At 39.2% G+C, this 22,829-nt stretch overlaps 1 protein-coding gene across 1 annotated transcript in view; it reads right to left on the reverse strand.

Moving 5' to 3' along the window:
- SLC71A1 (solute carrier family 71 member 1) overlaps positions 1 to 21,270 on the reverse strand; it is a 42,136-nt gene extending 20,866 nt beyond the window's left edge. The window contains exons 1-2 of the mRNA XM_028101948.1: positions 21,056 to 21,270; positions 7,431 to 7,526 (exon numbers count right to left, since the gene is read on the reverse strand). Coding sequence (XP_027957749.1) covers positions 7,431 to 7,526; positions 21,056 to 21,139 — 180 coding nt within the window. The 5' untranslated portion in view covers positions 21,140 to 21,270. The remainder of the gene's footprint in view (positions 1 to 7,430; positions 7,527 to 21,055) is intronic.
- Between the last annotated feature and the right edge of the window lie 1,559 nt (positions 21,271 to 22,829).

The raw sequence follows: 22,829 nt of genomic DNA on the forward strand, positions 1-22,829 counted from the left end.
CATCTTGTTAAGAAAAACTTTTAGAGGGATTACAATGCTCCCTTTTCTTCAGTTACTCTTGGCCCCAAACTAGAAATTTAACAAAAATTAACTCACGTGTAAAAATAAAATTAGAAATGAAACGTTTAGTCAAAGAAAATCATTAACATGGGGGAAAAAATCACATTATTTTTGATATACATTTATTTTGTCTCTATATTTTATATGATATATATTACATATTTTCTCAACTGAAGGTGATTTTGACCTCCAGGGGTCATTTCACAATGTCTGAATACATTTCTGATTATCCAAACTTGGACGGGGGGAGCTACATCTAAGAGGCAGAGATCAGAGATGCTGCAAAACACCCTATAAGGCACAGGTCAGCTCCTCATAACAAATAATCATCTGGTGCAAACTGTCAATAGAGTGCTGAGGCTGAGAAACGCTGATATTACTTATAATAAAGACGCATGGATCTAAGGAAGGGATCTGCAAACTTTTTGTAAAGAACCAGACAGCAGTTATCTTTTTATAGCTTTGTAGGCTAAACAGTCTCTGTCACAAGTATTCAACTCAACAAAGACAGCTATAGACTATATGTAAATGAACAGTCGTGGCTGCGTCCCAAATGAAACATTATGAAAAACAGGCTACAAACAGGAGGCTTAGGACTTGCTCTGGCCACACTGTGCCGGCTCATTCACTGAAGGAAAAGACTTCAACTCCTTAAAGTGGTATCTCAAAACCTTTTGCAGCAAATCAAATCCAGTTTTCTTTCAATAATTACTAAGGGCCAAAAAAAAAAAAAAATTACTAAGGGCCAAATCTTTGTAGGGACACAAAATGTGTGTTACAAAGAATGAAGACCATAACGAATGCCTACAGAAAGCTTTATAATACGCTAATGATTCACTCTGCCAAGCTACCTTACATTCCAACAATCTGGTCTCTCCACTGTTTTAAATATTCCCATGCTTTCCAATATACAGGACATCCTTCCCATTTTTAATGTTTGTGCCCCTTATCTTCTCTCTCTAACCAACACCCAAACCTTCCAAATTGCTCCTCCTTTCCCATCAAAAGCAATCAATTCCTCTTTTAGGGCCAATAGGAAGTGATCAAAGCACTCGACAGTCACATAGGGTTTGTGAAATTTCTTCTATCCAATACTGAGCTACTTGGCTCTAGTATTTTTCAGTTTTTCCTGTATTTAATATATATTCCCTTTCAATATATTTCAGAGTACTTTTTTTTTTAAAAGATTTTATTCATTTATTTGTCAGAGAGAGAGAGAGAGAGAGCACAAGCAGGGGAAGGGGCAGGCAGAGGGAGAAGCAGGCTCCCCACTGAGTAGGGAGCCCACCGTGGGACTCGATCCCAGGACCCTGGGATCATGACCTGAGCCGAAGGCAGTTGCTTAACCAACTGAGCCACCCAGGCACCCCTGATTTTTTAACAAAATTTTAACACAGAGACAAATACAACAATACAAATGTAAAGATTTTTGATCTGTGAGGATCCTTTTAGCACTGGACTTTAGAGCAGAATAAGAAAAAATGTTACATTTTCCAAGAAATTTTACAGGTCTTAAAATTTATGGAACTTCAAAAACTTCTAGAGGAAACAGTTCTTAAAATATTAAATGCCTCAGGACTATCTCTGTAGCAAAGGCTGCTAAGCCATTTACATAGAAGAGATGCTGGAGAATTTGAGTGTAGGGTCTTGCTCCTTAACACAGATTGCATCTCAGCAGTCAGGACCATCAAACACTGGGCCTAGTTTTCCCAGAACCATAGGTTAAAAAAGTTAAGCCACTTCTTAGCATTACAGATCCTTAAAACTATTGTTATTAATTCTCTTTATCTAATATGTTAGTCGATCAATCATCACTGACTGAATACCCACTATGAACCAAACATATAGCCTCTCAAAAGTGTTAGACTTCAGTACTTAAAATATATTTGGCAGTCTAAAATTCTTTGTAGTTAATGTAAACCCCCTTGCTGGTGGAGACTTTACCATCCTCCCCTGGGCAGATCCTCCACATAAAACACAGTTTTTGTTCTTTCACTGTGTTCTAGGAGAACACAGGGTTCCAGAAGTTCTTTGAGTTTAAAACTCAAAGATAACTGAAATCACATGAAATTAAAAAAAAAAAAATTCTTTAACTTCACATTGATTTTGAAAACTAAGGCTGGGGTGCCTGGGTGGCTCAGTCAGTTGGGCGTCTGGGGATCGAGCCCCACATCTGGCTCCTTGCTCAGCAGGGAGTCGGCTTCTCCCTCTGCCCCTCTCCTGCTCATGCACGCTCTCTAATAAATAAATAAAATCTTCAAAAAAAAAAAGAAAGAAGAAATCTAAGGCTAATAAATCCCAAACACCATAATCCCATTTATTATAATTAGTATATCTTAACACTGGTTATCTGTTAAATGATTAAAGAAAATCTTTGAAATTTAAAATGCTGAAACTTTATCATTTTTGAGAGCTATGTATGGAAAGAGAGATACTGACTTAAAATACAAATAAACTGAATTATAACTTCATCTTCATTCTCCCATTTTAAATAAATGTTAAGAGCTGTGACTCTCAGGCGTCTGGGTGGCTCAGTCAGTTAAGCATCTGCCTTCGGCTCAGGTCATGATCCCAGGGTCCTGGGATCGGCCCCGCATGGGGCTCCTTGCTCAGAGGGGAGCCTCTTCCTCTCCCTTTGCCTGCCACTCACCCTACGTCAAATAAATAAATAAATTCTTAAAAAAAAATGATGTGACTAGTCCAAACTGAAATGTGCTGTAAGGATTTCAAAGACGTAATATATACTGGGTTGCAAAAAATAAGCACAACTAAAGAATAAATAAAATCTCAAAAAAAAAAAAAAAAGCTGTGACTCTCTAGGTTATAATCCATTTCAAAGCACATAAAACAGAAATATAATGTTTAAAGTTAACTAACTTCTAGAAAGAGGGTGAAGTGCTATGACTTGGTGCCATCTTGTACCTCGAAAGTCCCCTCCCCCACTCCCCCAACACCAAAATGGGGGTGGGGGGTAAGGGCATATAGGAGTCCAAAGTAAAGAAGACTACCACAAAGTCAACAATAAAAAATTTGTAAGCAAAAAACCTCAAAGTGAGCAAAACCTTTTTAAACCTACACCGAATTAATATATTGGTTCTTATTAGTGATATATACTAGATATGAGACTCACTTCTAAAAAATACATATGTCTGAGCCTTACCCTTGAAGATTCTGACTTCAACAGGATAGGTCAAAGGCCCAGATATTTTGAAAAAAACTCCCCAAGTATAGCTAATATTCACTTCCAGTAAGAAAAAAAAAATCACTGACGAATAGCACATTTTAACTGCTGAAAATGTTCATCTCTGGTTGGCTAATTTGTCCTAACGGGGAAGGTAACATTTACCCTGAAGCCAAGATCTCTTATCAAGCGGCTGACGCTTGACTGGAGGGGTAGGTGGGATTGCAGGGGAATTTGGTGTCCTTATACATTTCTATACTGCTTTATGTTTTACAACAAGCATACATTGCATCTCTAATTTTTTAAAAAGCAATATATATTACATAGAGAGAGAAGAATTATATATACATGTGCTTCCACACATAATTTTCTTTAGTGATATTTCAAAGATTCTTGCTATTCCAATGCCTGCAGGCCAAAGTACCTGAAAGAACCTGGAATATAACACATCTCAGCATTCAGATACAATCTAATCACTACAGCTCAATCTTCGTTTTGCCTAGGTCTGTCCCACCCCATCCCCACAAGGGTTTCCCCCTCACATAAGAGAAAAATGTAGAACACAAAAACTGCAATTATTTAAAAACATGTATACATTATAGATAAGAAAAGAACTAGAAAAATAAAATTCTGAGCTTAATATTCATTAATATGTAAATGTTTTTTTCTGTTAAAGTCAAATGCTTGACTTTAAAAATATTAATGAAGTAAAATTGGGAAAAGATAAAGGACTATGATAATATTACAGACAACTTTCCCCAGGAACCACAACTCATTTCACCATTTAAAAATTCAGATATAGGGGTGCGTGGGTGGCTCAGTCGTTAAGTGTCTGCCTTCCACTCAAGTCATGATCCCGGGGTCCTGGGATCGAGCCTCGCATCTGGCTCCCTGCTCAGCGGGGAGTCGGCTTCTCCCTCTGCCCCTCTCCTGCTCATGCATGCTCTCTCTCTCTCTCTCTCTCTCTAATAAATAAATAAAATCTTAAAAAAAAATTCAGATATAAGGACAAATACGGGAATTGAGAATAACTTTTAACAACTGTGGGAAAGAAAGTCTTGGCTATAAATCAAATAATTGGCAATGTTATAGATAACTATTACAAAAAATATAATCATGCTGGCGAAAAAAAAAACATTAAGTCCTCCCAAATTAGCACCTTTCATTTTCCTGATCAGAACTCAGCATTTTAAAAAGTAAAAATTCAGGGCGCCTGGGTGGCTCAGTTGGTTAAGCAACTGCCTTCGGCTAAGGTCATGATCCTGGAGTCCCAGGGTCGAGTCCCGCATCCGGCTCTCTGCTCAGCAGGGAGTCTGCTCTCCCTCTGACCCTCTTCCCTCTCGTGCTCTCTATCTCTCATTCTCTCTCTCTAATAAATAAATAAATCTTTAAAAAATAAAAATAAAAAAATAAAAAGTAAAAATTCAACATTTTAAAAAGTAAAAAAAGATAAATCAAAAGCATTACCCACTTTTTAACAAAAAAATTAAAAATATACTAAGCACAAAGTGAGCTATAATAAATGAACTAAAAAACATTTCTTTATGTCTAAATAACTGGATTCTTTCCTGTTCTTAAAGAAGACAGTCTCCTTTTGTCCAAGCAGGAAAAAAAAAATAACAAAGTTAGACAAAAACCTTTGTTTTTTTAATACCTACTTTTATATCTATATTATTTTATATATATTACCTTTATATCTAAAGAATATAAAACAGAAGCAAATTTTAAAATTGCTATACACACTTTAAATCCTGCTGACAAATTATGGAAACATCACTAAAAGCTTTTTTGATGGCTTCCAAACAATTTACCCAAAACATTTTAATCTACTTAGCTACCGTTTGGACTGCCAATAACCTTAACTACCTGAGTCACAGGTATGAACCACTTACTCCCAGCATCCCCCTAGGCTGAGCACTGGGACAAAGCAAGCCTAGTTTCAAATACCAACTCTGCAGTTTACTATCACAGTAGTTGCAAGTAAGTTGCTTAATTTTTCTAAACCTTAATTTTCTCATCTGTATTATCAGGCTAATACCTCACCCATAGGGGACTTTGATGATTAAAAGTGATAATGCATTTCAAGTGCTTAGGACTGTGCCTGAACCCAGCATAATATAAATATAAATGAACTGTTTACTATCACAAAACTCAAGTACTTTAAACCACAGGACTGATGATCCACCTGACAGATTTATATGTTAAACTGGTAGTAGACTATAAAAAAAAGCACACTGGACCATCAGAGAGGCGAATATAAAAGTGTGAGACCACACAGTTATCATAGCATCTCAGTAACCCATGACATCAGGTTATTACAATATAATGAAGTTACAAATGTCATAATGAAATTGCATCACCTGATAAAGTTCCAAATCAGAGGACAACATGGATTATGAAGGCAGGAAATGTGTGATTAATTTTTGGACTCCCATCAGAAATTATTAAATTAAAAAAAGATCAGATATTTTAAAAGTCCACATTTCAATTATTTTGAAAATCTATTAATGTACAACTGATGACCTATTACAAGTAAATCCTTTTTTTTTTTTATGATTTTATTTATTTATTTGACAGACAGCACAAGCAGGGGGAACTGAGCAGGGAGCTTGATGCGGGGCTTGATCCCAGGACCCTGAGATCATGACCTGAGGTGAAGGCAGATGCCTAACAACTGAGCTACCCAGGCACCCCCAAGTAAATCCTTCTTAAAAAGTAAAAGATCTCAATGAAAACATACTCAAATCAGCATTCTTACAATTTTATGTCAGGGAACTGCTACTATTCAGGGAACTATTCTAACTTGCAATGCATGATTTATTTACAGAAGAAACTGAGATTTTCTGTTCTTCTGAACTGTGTTTTAACAGTACTCATGAATATGCCCTATACATTCCAAACAACTATTAAACATTCATATTTTATGTAGATCCAGTAATGATTATGTAGCCATATAATACGGAGATGGATGGAACGTAAATTTTCTTTCTTTCTTAGAACATAAATCTACTTATATGATCATCCAATTTATTTATAAACAACCTTTTTTGTAAAAATCTTTTCTGTATAACAATGAGCAATCTTAAAAATATAAGGAAGCATATCGCTCTAAAATTCTACTAGATTTGGTAAGCTGTACATTTTATCCTAATTACGCTTTTCAAGGTATTACTAGACTTCTGCCATAACTACTCCTTCCTTTATTTCATTCCCCTGATCTACATCAAAAGGAGAGAACTAATGGGGTGGCTGGGTGATAGACACTGGGGAGGGTATGTGCTATGGTGAGTGCTGGGAATTGTGTAAGACTGTTGAATCACAGACCTGTACCTCTGAAACAAATAATTAATTATATGTTAAAAAAAAAAAAAGAAGATAGGAGGAAGGGAAAAATGAAGGGGGGGAAATCGGAAGGGGAAACGAACCATGAGAGACGATGGACTCTGAGAAACAAACTGAGGGTTCTAGAGGGGAGGGGGGTGGGGGATGGGTTAGCCTGGTGATGGGTATTAAAGAGGGCACGTATTGCATGGAGCACTGGGTGTTATACGCAAACAATGAAGCATGGAACACAACATCAAAAATTAATGATGTAATGTATGTGATTAACATAATAAAAAAATTTTAAAAAGGAAAGATAAAGAAAAGGTTGAAATGAAAAAAAAGAGAAAACTAGCTATCACCTGAATTGTTTGGACTAGCAGGGATGCCTTTTCTAAGGCTCCAAACCTGGGGATATTTGGGCAAAATCAGCTTAGGGCTGTGAAAAGAATGATTTTTTAAATGGTTACCTCTAGAGCCTTAGCCTAACCTAAGAGAAACTTGCATTTGGAAAATGCAGCTGTATGAATGAATCTCAAAATAATAATGCTGAGTGATTCAGGTCATAGATAACATCTTTCCCGAGCCTGTCAGTTTAAGAATCCCATCTCCCCTATCCAGAGTGGGGACTGAGCCCCTGCTTCCCCATGGGCAGTATTCACCAGAAGAACCATCCAGCCAAGCCCTCCCCACAAAGTAAGGGCGAAGTTAAGGTCAGAAAAAGCAACGAAACCAACTAAATGTAGTATTGAAGAGTTGACAATATTGGTGTAAGAATTAACCATGGAAAGGGAAAAGGGTCACCTTTTCCCCCTCAAAACTGAACAAAAAGAGATTTAAGTCCATAATAAGTTAAAAGATTACTTACCACCAAGGTGGGTGCTGTCAATAATCCCCAAGCAAAAAACTCCAAAAAGATGACGATCACCGCATGGTAGACACTAGGAGAACCTATTCCTTGAGGCTATAAAAAGAAATTTGCAAAAAGTTAACAGTGCATTCCAGAATTACTAACAATTATGGCAATAGTCGATATTTACTCATTGAGATCCTACATGTACTGGCACTATGTGAAACGTCTGAACACTTACTGTCCCTGTCCTCAAGGTAAATACATCATATGAGCACAGTGTGCAGTGGTAACACACAGAGTCCCCGGTAGGGGTGGAACTATCAGACTTCCTGGAGGCAGATGAAAAGGAGGCGGGGGCGGGGGCGGCACACGACAAGAGAGGTCAAGGCCGCAGCCTATACAAAGGCTGCAAGGCTGGTGGGCAAGAGGCCGGACAGGACTCCTATAGTTCAGTACAACTGGAACATGAGCCACACAGCGGGAGCAGCTAGAAGCAAGCATGGACTAACTTCCATGCTCAGGAGTCTATAGTTCATTCTGAAGGCAATAGGGAGCCGCTAAAGGATGTTAAGTAAGACTCACGTGATCAGATAAAAGTTTTAAGAAAGATCATTCTGGCAAAGGTGTAGCAGATGGATGATAAGGGAGCAAAACTGAGGGAAGTTAACAGTTAGAAGGCTACTGCACTAACCCCAAAACATAAACGAAGCATGTAGCAAGAATAACATGGCTCGAAAGCAGAACAGTCCCCAGAGCAGCACATTAGAGACCTGGGATTTGACATACAGAAGAAAGAAAAATACAAAATGGAGTTTATACTGCTGCTAGCAGTGTCTTAAGAATTACTTCAGTTGTCAAACAGTGAATCGTGGAACACTGCATCAAAAACTAATGATGTAATGTATGGTGACTAACATAACATAAAAAATTAAAAATAAAATAAATGTTATTTAGTAAAAAAAAGAATTACTTCAGTTGTTGAATTTCATATTCTAAGGGCAATATTAAATTGATGGCAAAGCAAATGACCTATAACATTAACTCAGTCTCCACTAACAGGTTTCTACAATAAAAAGACAAGTTTAATCAATATATACTACAAAGTCATACATAAGTTGTAAAGTATATTCAACAGTCTTATGTGGAAACTATTAAGGGTTTGGATTTCTCTATACACTAAAACTGATGCCACATCATTTTAATACTGTCATAATGTATCATCATTATTTTAAAATACAGATAACTCTCCTAATCTTCAGAATTTAGGTATTTGAAAACCCCTTTGGTAAAACTTGCAGTTTAGGAATTTGAGACAACAGAGGTGGGGCACACAAGAGGTGAAGGACCATGGCTGGGACTGAATTTGTTCAAGATCTCATTCATTCAACAAACATTTACAGAGCACCTACTATGTACCAGAGGTGCGGGATTACAAAAACCATTAAAACATACCCCCTGATCTCAAGGAATTCACAGTCCAGAGAGGAAAAAACCTCATTATACATCATCTGCTTAAGTGCAAATGCAATAAGAGATACATACAAGTAAGGAAGCAAGGAAAGAGTACTGCAAGAAAAGCAGGTAGTGTGGACAATCTCACCAGAGAAAACTGTAATGAAACAGAGAAGCACCATGACAGCTGAAGGCTGATGGAAAATAAAGTAATAATCATGGAATAAAGAAAGGAAGGCAGAAGAGGTAGCCTCTAAGCTTTGTTAAGGAGTTTCTCATCATTACTCTAGAGACACAATGAACCACTGAAGGGTTTCAAGCAAGAGAATGGTGTGATCGGACCTGCATTTTTCGGTACACCATGATGATTTCCTAAAGTTGGAAACCGAGGAACAAACTGCATGTAAAAGAAGGCTATTTCAATCAGTTCCAACAAGAGATGATGAGGGCATGAAACAGGGGAGTGGCAAGGACACCGGAGGGGAAGGAATGGATACAAGTACGGAGAATATGAAAGTAGCAGCACTTGATAAATCTGGGGAGAGTGAAGAATGACTTCTGAGTTTTTAGCTTGGTTATCTACTAGCGGAAGCTGGGAACATCGCAGCTCTTTTTCCCCCAAGGGGTTCAGATTTACTTCAGGTCCTATCGAAGACACTGCCCCTTGTACTTGAAACATTTCTATTGTCTTTTGAGGACTAAAACTAATGAAGTCAGCATAATGATGTCTGAAACCACCAGAGTGGGTGAGATTATAGGGAGAAGACGAAAAGGGAAAGAAGTGGGCTAAGACCGAACTCTAAGAAACACCAACATTTAATGGGCAGAGGAAAACAAACCGTGAAGAAAATAAAGAAGGAACAAATCAGAGAAATATCAGGACACTTAAGAGAATACAGTGTTACAAATGACAAAGGATCAGTTTTAAGGAAGGGGTGATATCCAGTACCAAACAGAGCAAATACAGGTTAATTTAAAATAAGGTCAAAACACAGCTCTAGGGGCGCCTGGGTGGCTCAGTCGTTAAGCATCTACCTTCGGCTCAGGTCATGATCCCAGGGTCCGGGGATCGAGCCCCGCATCGAGCTCCCTGCTCGGTGGGAAGCCTGCTTCTCCCTCTCGCACTCCCCCTGCTTGTGTTCCCTCTCTCGCTGTGTCTCTCTGTCAAATACATAAATAAAATCTTAAAAACAAAACACAGCCCTAGAATTTAGTAAGGTCCAAACTGGGTTTTGTTTACCACTACTATACTCAGCACTTAGTGAAAAATGCCTAGAACTTCTCAGGACCTTTAACATGCTAATTTACATTATGAATTTCCAAGAAGATACAGTATGCATTGTATTCCAAACTTGATGGAATCCTTCTTTCATATAACAGATAGTATCTTGTGGCCATTTGAGTTCCTTGTAAAACTATTTGGGAAATGCTGATAAAAAGATGATAATTATATAAAAATGTGTATAAATATAAACACAGAGCAAAAAAACTGGAAGGAAATGATGTTAAAAGTGGCTGTTTCAGGGAAGAGCACTCAAACAGTTGAGGAGAATGTCAGGGAAGGCTTCTTAGGAAGTTAGGCAGTATTATCTGAGACCTGGAAGTTGAGTGGGAAAGATGTTGGGGCTGTCAGGTGTACATGCGTGTTTGGGGGGTAGGATGTCAGTGGAGGATAATGATGGCCACGAGTATCTGAGGTAAAGGGAACAGCATATGCAAAGGCCAGAAGAAAAGAAACATCACAGCTTCTTCTGCTGAAAGAATGCCTAAGGAGGAGAGCGGTAAAAGAGGCTGAGAGGAGGAGAGGTGAAACTGAAAAGGTGATTTGCAAAAGGCCTCTTCAGTCACATGCAGACCTCTAACTTGCAGGCAGCAGGGTAACTGAAACATTTCAAGCCAGAGAGTTAACATCACATTATGGGACTGTCTTTTTGGAACAATAACTTTCACTGCAGGGTGGCAAAGAGTTTGAAAGGGAGGGAGGAAGACCAGAAGGCAGGCTATTGAAGAAATAACAGGGGAGAGGTAATAGTAACTGGAATAAGATAGTAGGGATGGAGAAAGTGAATGGATACAAAAAACACTTAAGAGGTTGAATCAAAAGGACTCTGTGATTGACTAGATGTAGCAGAAGACAATAAGGGAAGATCAAAGATGAAAAGATAAGATTTCTGTGGTTTAGTCAGCCAGACTGTGAGGAAAGAGGAAAGAACAAAAGATTAATTCATTTTTTCAAGATTTTATCTTACAGAGAGAGAGAGAGAGAGAGCGCGCTCGCACACAAGCAGGGGGAGTGGGAAAGGGAGCAGCAGGCTTCCCACTGAGCAGGGAAGCCCAATGTGGGGGCTCGATCCCAGGACCCTGGGATCATGACCTGAGCCAAAGGCAGATGCTTAACTGACTGAGCCATGTAGGCGCCCCAAGATCAATTCATTTTAGGCATACTAGTTTGAGAAAAACATGTACAACTGAATTTAAAGACGACAAACTGAGGAAGACATGGAAGAAATGAAGATTAATATCTAGATAAAGCATTCATAAAAACCAATACAAAATGACACCATAAAAATGTAACAGATAAAAATAATTTTAAAAATAGCTAATAACAGGGGTGTCTGGGTGTCTCATTTGGTTAGCATCTGCCTTCAGCTCAGGTCATGATCCCAGGATCCTGGGACCGAGACCCGCATCGGGCTCTCTGCTCAGTGGAGAGCCTGCTTCTCTCTCTGCCTGCCGCTACCCCTGCTTGGGCTCACTCTTGCTCTCTAAAAAAAAAAAAAAGGTTAATAATTCTATCCTATGGAAATAACTGAGCATTCAGAAAAAGATCTACCATTAAGATAGTCACAGTAGCATCATTTATAGTAGGAAATATGGAAATCTAAATGTTCAATCTTTAAGTCAGACAGAATATGCTGCAAAAATTGTTTATGGATCATCTTTAATGATATGTGAAAATGCTCATGGCAACGTTAAGTTTAAAAAAATAAAAGCAGGATATAAAATTGTATGTGTAGAATAATTTCAACTATGAAAAACAAAATAAAAGCTCACCTAAATGTTAATTAGGTAGCAATTTTAAGGGACATCTTTTCTAATAAGCATGCCTATACTTTAAATACGAGGAAAATGTTTTGCTTAAGAGAAAAACTGAAAAAACTGGAATCGAAAAAGATAGGTAGTTAGATATACTGTACCTTCTGAGCTATTCTCTCATTATTTCCCAGAATTGGGAGGAAAAAGTGTGTGTGTGTGTGTGTGTGTGTATCTTAAGATTTATGAGCAAGTGCGTGCGCACAGCACACACACACATACGTGGAGGGAGGGGCAGAGAGAGAATCCCCAGGCAGACTCCCCACTGAGCAGGGTGCCCCAAGGGAAGCCTGACTTGGGGGCTCCATCCCACAACCCATGAGATCATAACCTGAGCCTGAAACCAAGAGTTGGATGCTCAACTGACTGAGCCATCCAGGTGCCCCTATATACATATTTTTAAAGCAAGGGATGGGGGGAGAGATAGGGATATTTGCTTATCCTAAAGTACTAGTAATTTTGAGAGCTGTATTATATCTATATTCATCTCTTTTGTTTTGAATAAATTCAAAAGTAATACAAGATCTTGGGGGCACCTGGGTGGCTCAGTCAGTTAAGTGACTGACTCTTGATCTCAGCTCAGGTCTTGAGTTCAAGCCCTGCACTGGGCTCCACGCTGGGAGTGGAGACTCCTTAGGGGGGTTAAAAAAAAAAGGTAATACAAGATCTTAATAAAATTGGGGCGCCTGGGTGTCTCAGTCGTTAAGCGGCTGACTTCGGCTCAGATCATGATCCCAGGGTCCTGGGATCGAGCCCCGCATCAGGCTCCCTGCTCTGCGGAAAGCCTGCTTCTCCCTCTCCCACTCCCCCTGCTTGTGTTCCCTCTCTTGCCGTGTCTCTCTCCGTCAAATAAATAAATAAATAAATAAAATCTTAAAAAAAAAAAGATCTTAATAAAATTGACAACTAAAAAATATTTTACTGATTTAAAATTACAAATACTTCTAGGTAGGACTTTTGACACAAGGGCTAGTGATTTTAATGGAATACCTATCCACAAGCAAAATCCCAGGGCAATTAGGGAAAGAATACCAGGGTCATGGCCTGGGCAGAAAGACCAGGGGAAGGTTCATAGACAAGTAGGTGCAGCTATTTGACCAGTGAGTAGTTACCGCATCAAGAGTAGAGAATTCAGATCATAATGAGATTATATCAACAGATGACATCTGAAGATGCTCAAGAGAATTCAAAGAGGTACAAAGTGGAAAATTCTGAAGAAGATAAATCTGAACATAAAGTACCACACACCCAACTCCAAATGCCAAGATATGCCACCTACAATCATAATGAATACTATACCAAAAGTCCTCCATTCAGCTGAGTAATTTCTCTCTTATAGAGATATGGTTTCATGGCAGTCACCTCTAACTTCAATCTCAGAAGTCAGGGACAATTTCCTTTAACCCTACCTCCACCCTCCAATCTAGTTCCCATTTTCCAAATCATATTTTCCATTTGTAACAGAATATGGTTTCATCATCCAGGTTTTTGGTGAAGTCTTTTAAAATCTACTTACTTATTCTTCTAGCCTATAAAACAAGATAACTTCCACAAATTTTTATTTGTATTACTGAAAACTTATAATGGTTTACATTCAAAAATCTTATTTCCTCTTCCTAACAACTTTTCCAGTTGGACATTATCATCTCCATTTTACAGTCTAATGCAGCAAATAAGAGACAGAATGGAATTTATCCAGGCAACTCCAGGGCCCAAGTCTGGAGTTATGCTGGTTGCAGTGGTTAGGTTACACTGAATACGTTGCCACAGGCTGTTACTCTTTTAAGTGGAGGGATCCAGTTTTTCCCATTTTGGTATTCAGTGTATAGCACAATGCCTGGTAAAGAAAGGGTATTACATGACCATGGATTGCCTGATAGCCCTAATCATGCAGTCACTAAGTTGCTAGGGAAATTTAGTCACTTTACCTCTCTCAGCAGTAAGAGGTGAACTATCAATCTCTTACCTAAATCCTTGTCTAGCTCCCAAATTTTTAGTCTATGATTGCCTAATCCATACAGGTTTATGAATCCAGCAGTTATTATGCAGGATGTTGACTTTAATAACTTATGTTGTATACTTATCAGTGTGAACCAGGGGCTTATGTAGACTGGCCAGGAGTCAGAAATAATTCTACCTATAACTGGGCATTATAATCCCATTTGTTAAATAGAATTTATCATGTGAGTAAACAATGAGAATAAGCTATACTGAGGCTCATTCTTCAAAACAACTGGCCTAGACTATTAAAAATTGTCATATCATAAAAAACACAAAAGTTATTCTAGACTGAAGAGGCATGGCAACTAATGTAATGATTAAATTCTGTATCCAAAAAAAGGCAACTCTAAGGGAGGTTATTCGGACAATTAGAGAAATGTGACTAAAGCCAATATATTATCTAATAGTATTGTATTAATGTTAAATTTTCTGAATGTGGTGATAATATTGTGGTTATGTGGGAGAATATCCTTTATCTTAGGTGATACATTCTCAATGTTTTAGGGGTAAAGTGTCTTGATGTCTACAACTAACTCTCTTAAGAGTTCAGAAAAAAATATGTATATATATGGAGAAAGGAAAAACAAATGTGGCAAAATGTTAATTTGTGATTGTGACTCTATGGGACAGGGAAATGAATACTCATTATGCTATTTTTGCAACTTTTCTGTAGTTTTGAACATTCTCGAAATAAAAGTTGGGGAAAAAAACATGGTAAGAACTAAAATAAGGTATAAGGCATAATAATTTTGAACTTAGAATTTAATAGACAAGTTATCAATCAAAAATGAGGGTAAAATATAGCTCTAGAAAAAAACACTGAATTTTCTCTGAACAATACACAACTAAGCTAAAATAAGATAATGTAAAAGTCTTACACACACAAAAAAGACAAAAATGTTTAGTTACAGGCATCTAAGAATTATAGTTTTTCATAGAAGAACATTAAAAAAAAAGTGTAACTACAAAGCTGCTTTCATGGGATCCTGACACATTATGGCATAACTAAAGGAAATGTAAAACTTTACTGCTAGTATCTGGTATCATGTTTCTTTCTCACAAAGTCAAGTGGTGCTTTTCTTATTTTCTCTGACTTTAATCAAGCAAAGCAAGATATATTACCTCTGTAGAGCAAAAAGAAAACAAAACTAATCCTCAATTTCCTGGAAGTATGACTCACCATAAACATGTTGTAACACAATTATACTAATTAAGCCATTTTGACTTAATTTGCAGTGAGACTTTAGATTTTACTTATATGCTACGGATCAATTTTAAAGACAGATATTTAATATCTGTATAATCACAGAAGTGAAGAGATATTGGTTAGATTGGTCCTAAATAGAAATTAAACACACTTCTTAAACATATTCAACAAAAATATGATGAGATCAAGTTTTACTCTTAAAAAACAAAACTAGAGCTTAAGATTGTATTACCTTGTGGTAAAATTTTTTTTTTTTAAGATTTATTTTTAAGTAATCTCTACACCCAACGTGGGGCTCAAACTTACAACCCAAAGATCAAGAATTGCATGTTCCACCAAATGAGCCGGCCAGGATCCCCACTTTGTGGTAAATTTTGAAAAGATTAAGCAACATATCACATCCCCCTCCATTCTTAGGAGGAAAAGATGTAACCATTAAATCAAGTTAAGCCATCATTACATTAAGTGCTTATCCCCATGAACATCTTTAATGGGTTACATGGTTCAAATGACTACAAATTGAACTCACTAACATGACTACAAATTGAACTAACACTGTAAAATAAAATCAAAAATAAAAAACCACCATCAACACAAACATCAAACTGTCATCAACATCCAGGATGGAGACTAAACTTGATGTGATCTCTAGTCAATTTACACAGCTAAATGAAATATTACCTACCACCCCTTATTTTATAAAAAGACTCCCTAAGAAGGGAAAGTATTCCATGTGGTAGAATTCATAATTGTTTTTATACATTATTAATAAAGTAGACCCATTACTTAGAATAAACTACTACATCTGGCCCTCAAAGAGACAAAACAATTTCAGGGATCTTGATATACCCTGGCTGCAATTGTCAAATGTTACTTTGACATTTCTAGGTCAAAATAATGCTAAAAGACAACTTAAGCTTTTAAATAATAGAAAAACTTAATTCATAAATACCTGTCAGAATACTACCTGGCAAAAGCTATTCTTTTTTACTTAAACTTCAAACTTTGGTAGCTGTAAATGAGTTACAGTTCAACTATTAGCGAATTTCTGCAGATGCTATGATTATTGGGAAGCAGGTCTTCAAACTGTATTAGGATGAACTGGATATATAATCTAAAAAAACTGCTTACTGGGGAGCCTGGGTGCCTCAGTCCGTTAAGCGTCTGCCTTCGGCTCAGGTCATGATCCCAGAGTCCTGGGATTGAGTCACACATCGGGCTCCCTGCTCGGCGGGAGGCCTGCTTCTCCCCCTCCCACTCCCCCTGCTTGTGTTCCCTCTCTTGCACTGTCTCTCTCTGTCAAATAAATAAAATCTTAAAAAAAAAAAAACCTGCTTACTAATTTATCCCCAAGCATATTAACTAAAGCAAATGTTGAACCATACAATGGAGCTAAGGAGGTAAGTCATTCATGGTACTGTCTCACACAAGTTTACCAAAGATAGTAATATACATCCTGATGTTTCTAGGCATGGGCTAGTGAGTTCAAAGAACACTGGCTTTTTGAAGGCACTGTGGCCCTCCTCATGGTTTATATGCTAACAACTAGGGGCTAACTATCTGTTTAACAGCTCTCTGGGGACTAGGAGTTATCCTTTTAACTGCCTCAGCCATCTTTGTAGGTGAAGGATGCAAAGGATCAGAGCTTGGGTCCAGACTTGAAATGGTTGCTGACTCCTATTTATGTACTTAAACTCAGAGATACAAGGAATAAAAATCTGGTGCTCTGCTTCTCCGGGTATATTTCATTTTGCAAATACCAATTTTACTTGTTTCAGGTACTTCCAACAAAGCAATTCACACATGCTGTGCTTTCTATCAGATCTTTAAAGTCATTTTACCAATTTATTTGTGAAAAAACTGGACATTTTTCACTTTGTTGGAGATGCAGTCCCACAAACTACTAACAAAACAATAAAGATCATGTAAAAAATAAGCAAACTTAAAAAAAATCATTTAAAAGTTTTTTGACAATACAAATAAATACCTCATCTATGTTACCCTTTAGCTCTTAGCCTCTAACAGGAATGTTCATAAACAATCTGGTGATAAATACATAGTTAGAATTTAACAACAAGGGCGCCTGGGTGGCTCAGTCGTTAAGCGTCTGCCTTTGGCTCAGGTCATGATCCCAGGGTCCTGGGATCGAGTCCCACATCGGGCTCCTTGCTCAGTGGGAAGCCTGCTTCTCCCTCTCCCACTCCCCCTGCTTGTGTGCCTGCTCTCGCTATGTCTCTCTCTGTCAAATAAATAAATAAAATCTTAAAAAAAAAAAAGAATTTAACAACAAAACTGGAAGTATTCTAAAATGTTAGAATGCACTTTTTTTAATAATTAACTTTATTAGTTTCTTAATGTCTACATTGGCTTTCTATTTGAAGTCTTTGCCTTTTTTTTTTTAAGATTTATTTATTTGACAGAGAGAGACACAGCGAGAGAGGGGACACAAGCAGGGGGAGTGGGAGAGGGAGAAGCAGGCCTCCTGCGGAGGAGGGAGTCCGATGCGGGACTCAATCCCAGGACCCTGGGATCATGACCTGAGCCGAAGGCAGAAGCCCAACCGACTGAGCCACCCATGCGACCCTAGAATGCACTTTTAATTCAACCGTCTTAAATGGTCTGCACTGAATGAGTTACATCAAAATGCCATACTCATTAAAATTTGTAACCAAAAACTATTTCCACATATGAATGCTTCAGAAAGCAAATTCACCAATAATGTTACAATTACTTTCATCAGTAAAATGGTATACAGCAAATGATTAAATACATACCTACTGAAATTAATCTGTGGAACTCTTCTGTAGTTATGCATTTTTCCCCCCAAATAGAACAACTATTCTTAAACTTTGGGGAGGTATGGACTCTTTTGGGAATCTCTTTCAAAAAATGGATAGTCAGGGGCGCCTGGGTGGCTCAGTTGGTTAAGCGACTGCCTTCAGCTCAGGTCATGATCCTGGAGTCCCGGGATCAAGTCCCGCATCGGGCTCCCTGCTCGGTGGGGAGTCTGCTTCTCCCTCTAACCCTCTTCCCTCTCATGCTCTATCTCATTCCCTCTCAAATAAAAAAAAAAAAAAAAAAAAAAGATAGTCAAAATTCTTCAGGGTGTACAGACCCAAGTAAAAAACGGAGACAGAATCATACACCTTCATGTAATTTCCCTTAACCGTGTATGAATCAAATGGGCAACTTACTAGCCTCACCTTGGCTTCACAGCATATTCAAACACAATTTCAAGAAAAGAAAAGCATTTAGTAATTTGTGATTAATCTGGTTCACTTAGAAGGCTTCACTTCAACTGTCAAAAATGGTAACAAATCTGTTCTAAGTTTTTGACAAGTCATTAACAACTCATTAGCTTTGGTTATAAATATGAAAATTGGCTAATAAGGCTTACAAAGATGTCATTAGCAGAAAGATGAAGCAAAATAATTTTACTAACATTGTTGAACACCAGGAAGGAAACAGAAGGGGACTGGGTCAGTATCACTGGCCAAGGACCCAAAATACTGTTCAGAGATGTGAAATATGATGATATAGCCTCAGACACCTGACTGAATGAATCCACCCACCAGTGGAACTTACACACACACATACACAACAATACCAAATGGCAATTTTATTCCCTTTCTTAAAAAACATTTATAAGGGTAGTCTGACCAATTACAAGTAGAGAGGCAGAAAAGCAAGTGCCATTTTAAAATTTCTACAACTATAATATACTTTTTCATTTACAGCTAGAGTAGGTTAAAATACAAACACTGTAAAAAATTACCCTGACACTTCTAGAAATATAAATATCCCGTGTGTGTGTGTATAAAATCAATATAGGAATAAACACAATTACAACAAAAAAATTTAGGAATGTGCTAGTACACTTTTTTTAAAGAACTTTAAATGTGTTTTTATCACTTTGAATTCATATTAGGCCCTGTAAGATTCAAAGATGCATAAACAAAGTTTCTAAAGAGGTGTCCATTGCTTTTAGAATGAAAAGTGCAACATAAGTGTATAAAGATGATAAATAATAATACCCACATGCCCATAGTTCTCAAGAAAAGCTTTCATTTATTCTATGTGCCCTCTTAAAAACTTAGGCTGTAAAAAATGTATTTTGCTTCCAAAAACAAGCTATTAATTCACTACAACTTTAACAAATAAGATAAAAAAAAAAACCTCTTCCAAATCTCACAGGATTTGGAATGAAAGCATCACCTGTAAAGTGAATCAAACGAACCTCCAAAGAGGTAACAAAACTGAACTTTACCTCAAGAAAAAGGAAGGTGTGTTTCTTGATTAGAGAATACTGACCTTAAAAATCACTTGCTTTTATAAAATACAATCCTGTTGCTTCTATTTTATAGATTTTATATAGAATTTAAAATATCAAGCCCTTATGGTTAACAAAGACAACCGGTATTCTTTCATGCTATTTCTGTCCCCACATAGTTCTAACCAACTTCATCAAAAGGGCCTGACTATTCATAACTGAGTTAATCAAGATAACGTCCTAATTAATCAAGTACAACAAAAAGATCTAAGGACCTGAAGTTTCTTTTCTCACGACATGTCTAAGCTATGACATCTAATTAATTTTACAGTTAGACAGAAGTATATTCTGAAATTGCTGCATATGTCCCAAACTTTCTAAATTTTAGCATATGGATTGGGCCCCTATTCTGAAATGTCAAAAAAAAAAAAAGCTGTCACTTATTTCAAATGGATTCGGCAAATCTTCAGTGGTGGCCTAATTACTGTACATATTTAGCACTATGCTAGCAGTTGATCCGGGCTCCAACTATATATATATATATATATATATGCTAGAATAAATATAAATATGGGAAAGAGGAATCATTTCTGCACACTTCTCAGCAAAATGAAACATATTTTACCTTTGCATTCTATTTCAGAACGTGGTATCAAAGAATGCAACAAAGACTGGAGAGTGTAGCAACGAAGAAATTTCAGCATAAAAAAGTACAGGCGAGTTAAATTTTCAATTAAAAATCCTACGTCCCCTGCTGGTTAACTACAGCACACTGCATAAAGTTTATTGTGATGACAACTCTTTCTAAAAAGCACAATTTTTTCTTGCCCTCTCTTCCTTTCAAAGTGTCTTCTAATCCTCAGGCCATGATAATTCTATTTAGCATCTTTTATTTTAAAAATAAACAAGGTGAGTTTAAAACAACAGAGTGGTTACTGTTCTTTGGAAACCAGCAGATTTAAGTCTAGGCCCCTGGTGTCCTCCGTCACGCTTCTAACTCCGGGAAGTGAAGAGGAAAGCCCACCTTCTGACAGTGTTTACCGCACTGGAAGGAGCAAAGAGCATTGACCCAGAACGAGGTGGAAGAAAGCGAAGGCACTAAGGGGCCCCAGCGTGGTCGCCGCGCCAGATGCCACCCGGTCAGCGGCATATGGGAGGCCCGGGATTGCTCCCAGCACCTTCGAAAGGGCCGCGGTGGCGGCGCGGGGCCCGGAGGCGAAGGCGAGGGGCGCGGCGGGACCAGCACCTCCCGTGCGACGCGAGGGGCCGGCCGGCGGAGAGCCGAGCGTCATTTCCAATCCGCGGCGGAGGCGCACGTGGGGATCGAGGCCGCAGGGCCTCCAGGAGCCGCCGGAGGAGAGGGCGGCAGGTGCGGGAGAGGCAAGCGGCTTCCCCAAGAGGACGGGCCCCGGAGGCCGCGGGCCGGGACGAGGGAGGAAAGCCCCGGAGCAGAAACAAGAGGGCTCTGGAGGCTGAGACACCAGCACCACCGACAGGGCGGGGGGAGGGCGGGGGGAGGGCGGGGGCAGTCAGGGCGGCCGGTGGCGGCAGCGCTGGGGGCAGAGATCAGATTGGGGGGCCCCGAGGGACGCTCCCCGGCGCGGTACCCCAGCTCACCGTGCCTCCATCCTTAATGATGATCTTCTTGGCCAGCATGATACTGCGGTTCGCGGCCCGTTTCTTCTTCTTCCCCTGGGTCATTTTACCATCCTCGATTCCTGGCGCTGCTGCAGCCACTCCCGGGGCGGCCGGCCCCAGCGGCGAGTGCCGTCCCGCCACTACTGCCGGGCCGAGCCGCTCGGGGCGCCCGCCGCCATCTTGAGGGCCCGGCCTGCCTCCGGCGGCGCGTCACATCGTGCGATCCGCGGCGGAGCCCGCCCCGCCCCGCCCACGTGACACCGCCCCGCCCTCTCGGTTGCTCTGCGTTCGTCCGGCGGCGAGGGAAGCCCAGAGGGAAGCCGCTAGACTCGCGGCTGGTGCAAACCCGGTGCTCCCTTAGTCCTTACAACAGCCCTGGGCGGTAGGGACCCTTATGGTCCTTCCTTCACTGATGAAGAAATGGAAGTTTCTAAAAGTTACCTGCTCGTGGAAATACGGCTGATAAATGGTTGCCCTGGAAATCTGACCAGGCCTCCTCAACTATTAGCGCTATCTCCAACGGTGTTCTAAGCAAGACGGGAATCGAAAGGAACAGTTGAAATCGTTTTCCAGAAATAGTGGGTAAGGATAAACTGATTTTTCAGAAACAGTGTTTTGTCTTCGTGCCCAGCCCCTACTCCTACCCACCCCCGGCTCCTCGGCTCAACTGGAGCATGGTTTCCAGCAGCTCCCTAGTCCCGGAACCTTTTATTTCCTGCCAATAAAAACGTACATAACCTATGTTACACTTTGTAACCAACTACTTGTTTTACCGTATTGCTTAAAAATCAGCTTAATGGGGGTAAAATTCTAGAAATGACAGTTGACACAAGTGAAATACAGCTACAGATTACAGTATCACAATATTAAGTCTGATTGTTTTAACTGTACTGTTAGAGAAGAGACTATCCCTTTTCTTAATACACTGAAGTCAAGGAGTGAAGGGATGTGATACACGCTACCTGCTTTCAAATAGGAGATAACATGTTTGTAAATGTGAGGAGGGGGTGAGAGTGACAAAAAGGCAAGTTGTTAAAAATAGTGTTTTTGAGTATGGGGATTTTTAAGATACGTTTACAAATTCAGTGATATACTTTGGAAGAGATGGGGTCTAATTCTCCCCTTCAGTGTGGGACTGGGCTGAGTGACTCTTTTCTGTCTAATAGGATATAGCAGAACTGACAGCACTGACTTCAGCGGGTAGGTCATAAAAGGCATGGCATCTTCCTGCTAGGTCTTTTTCATTCATTCTGGGCTCAAGTCTGGGGAAGCCAGCTGCCATGTTATGACACTCAAGCAGCCTATACCCAGGTCTAGGTGTCCAGGAACTGAAGCCTCCTACCAACAGCTATGTGAGTAGTCTTGGAAGCAGATCCTCCAGTACTGGTTAAACCTTTAGGTGACTACAACCCCTGCCGACATCCTGACTCCAATTTCAGGAAATCCTGAGCTAGGGCCACCTAGATTAGCCACTCTGGGTTCCCTGACTCTCAGAAACTGTAAGATAAAAAGTACTTATTTTAAGCCACTAAGTTTTGGGGTAATTTATAATATAGCTGTAGATAGCTAATACACAGGGTAAAGGGAATGTGTTCTTTGTACTATTGTTGCAACTTTTTTTTTTTTTTTAAAGTAGGCTCCACACTGGGCTCAAACTCAAGACCCTAATATCAAGACCTGAACTGAAATCAAGAGTTGGGGCCCCTAACCAGCTGAGCCACCCAGGCACCCCTATTGTTGCAACTTTTATGTA

The sequence above is a fragment of the Eumetopias jubatus genome, unplaced genomic scaffold (genome assembly GCF_037043125.1).
Source record: "Eumetopias jubatus isolate StellerSeaLion01/CBP00866 unplaced genomic scaffold, mEumJub1_p1.0 scaffold_4, whole genome shotgun sequence".
Taxonomy (NCBI): Eukaryota; Metazoa; Chordata; class Mammalia; order Carnivora; family Otariidae; genus Eumetopias; species Eumetopias jubatus.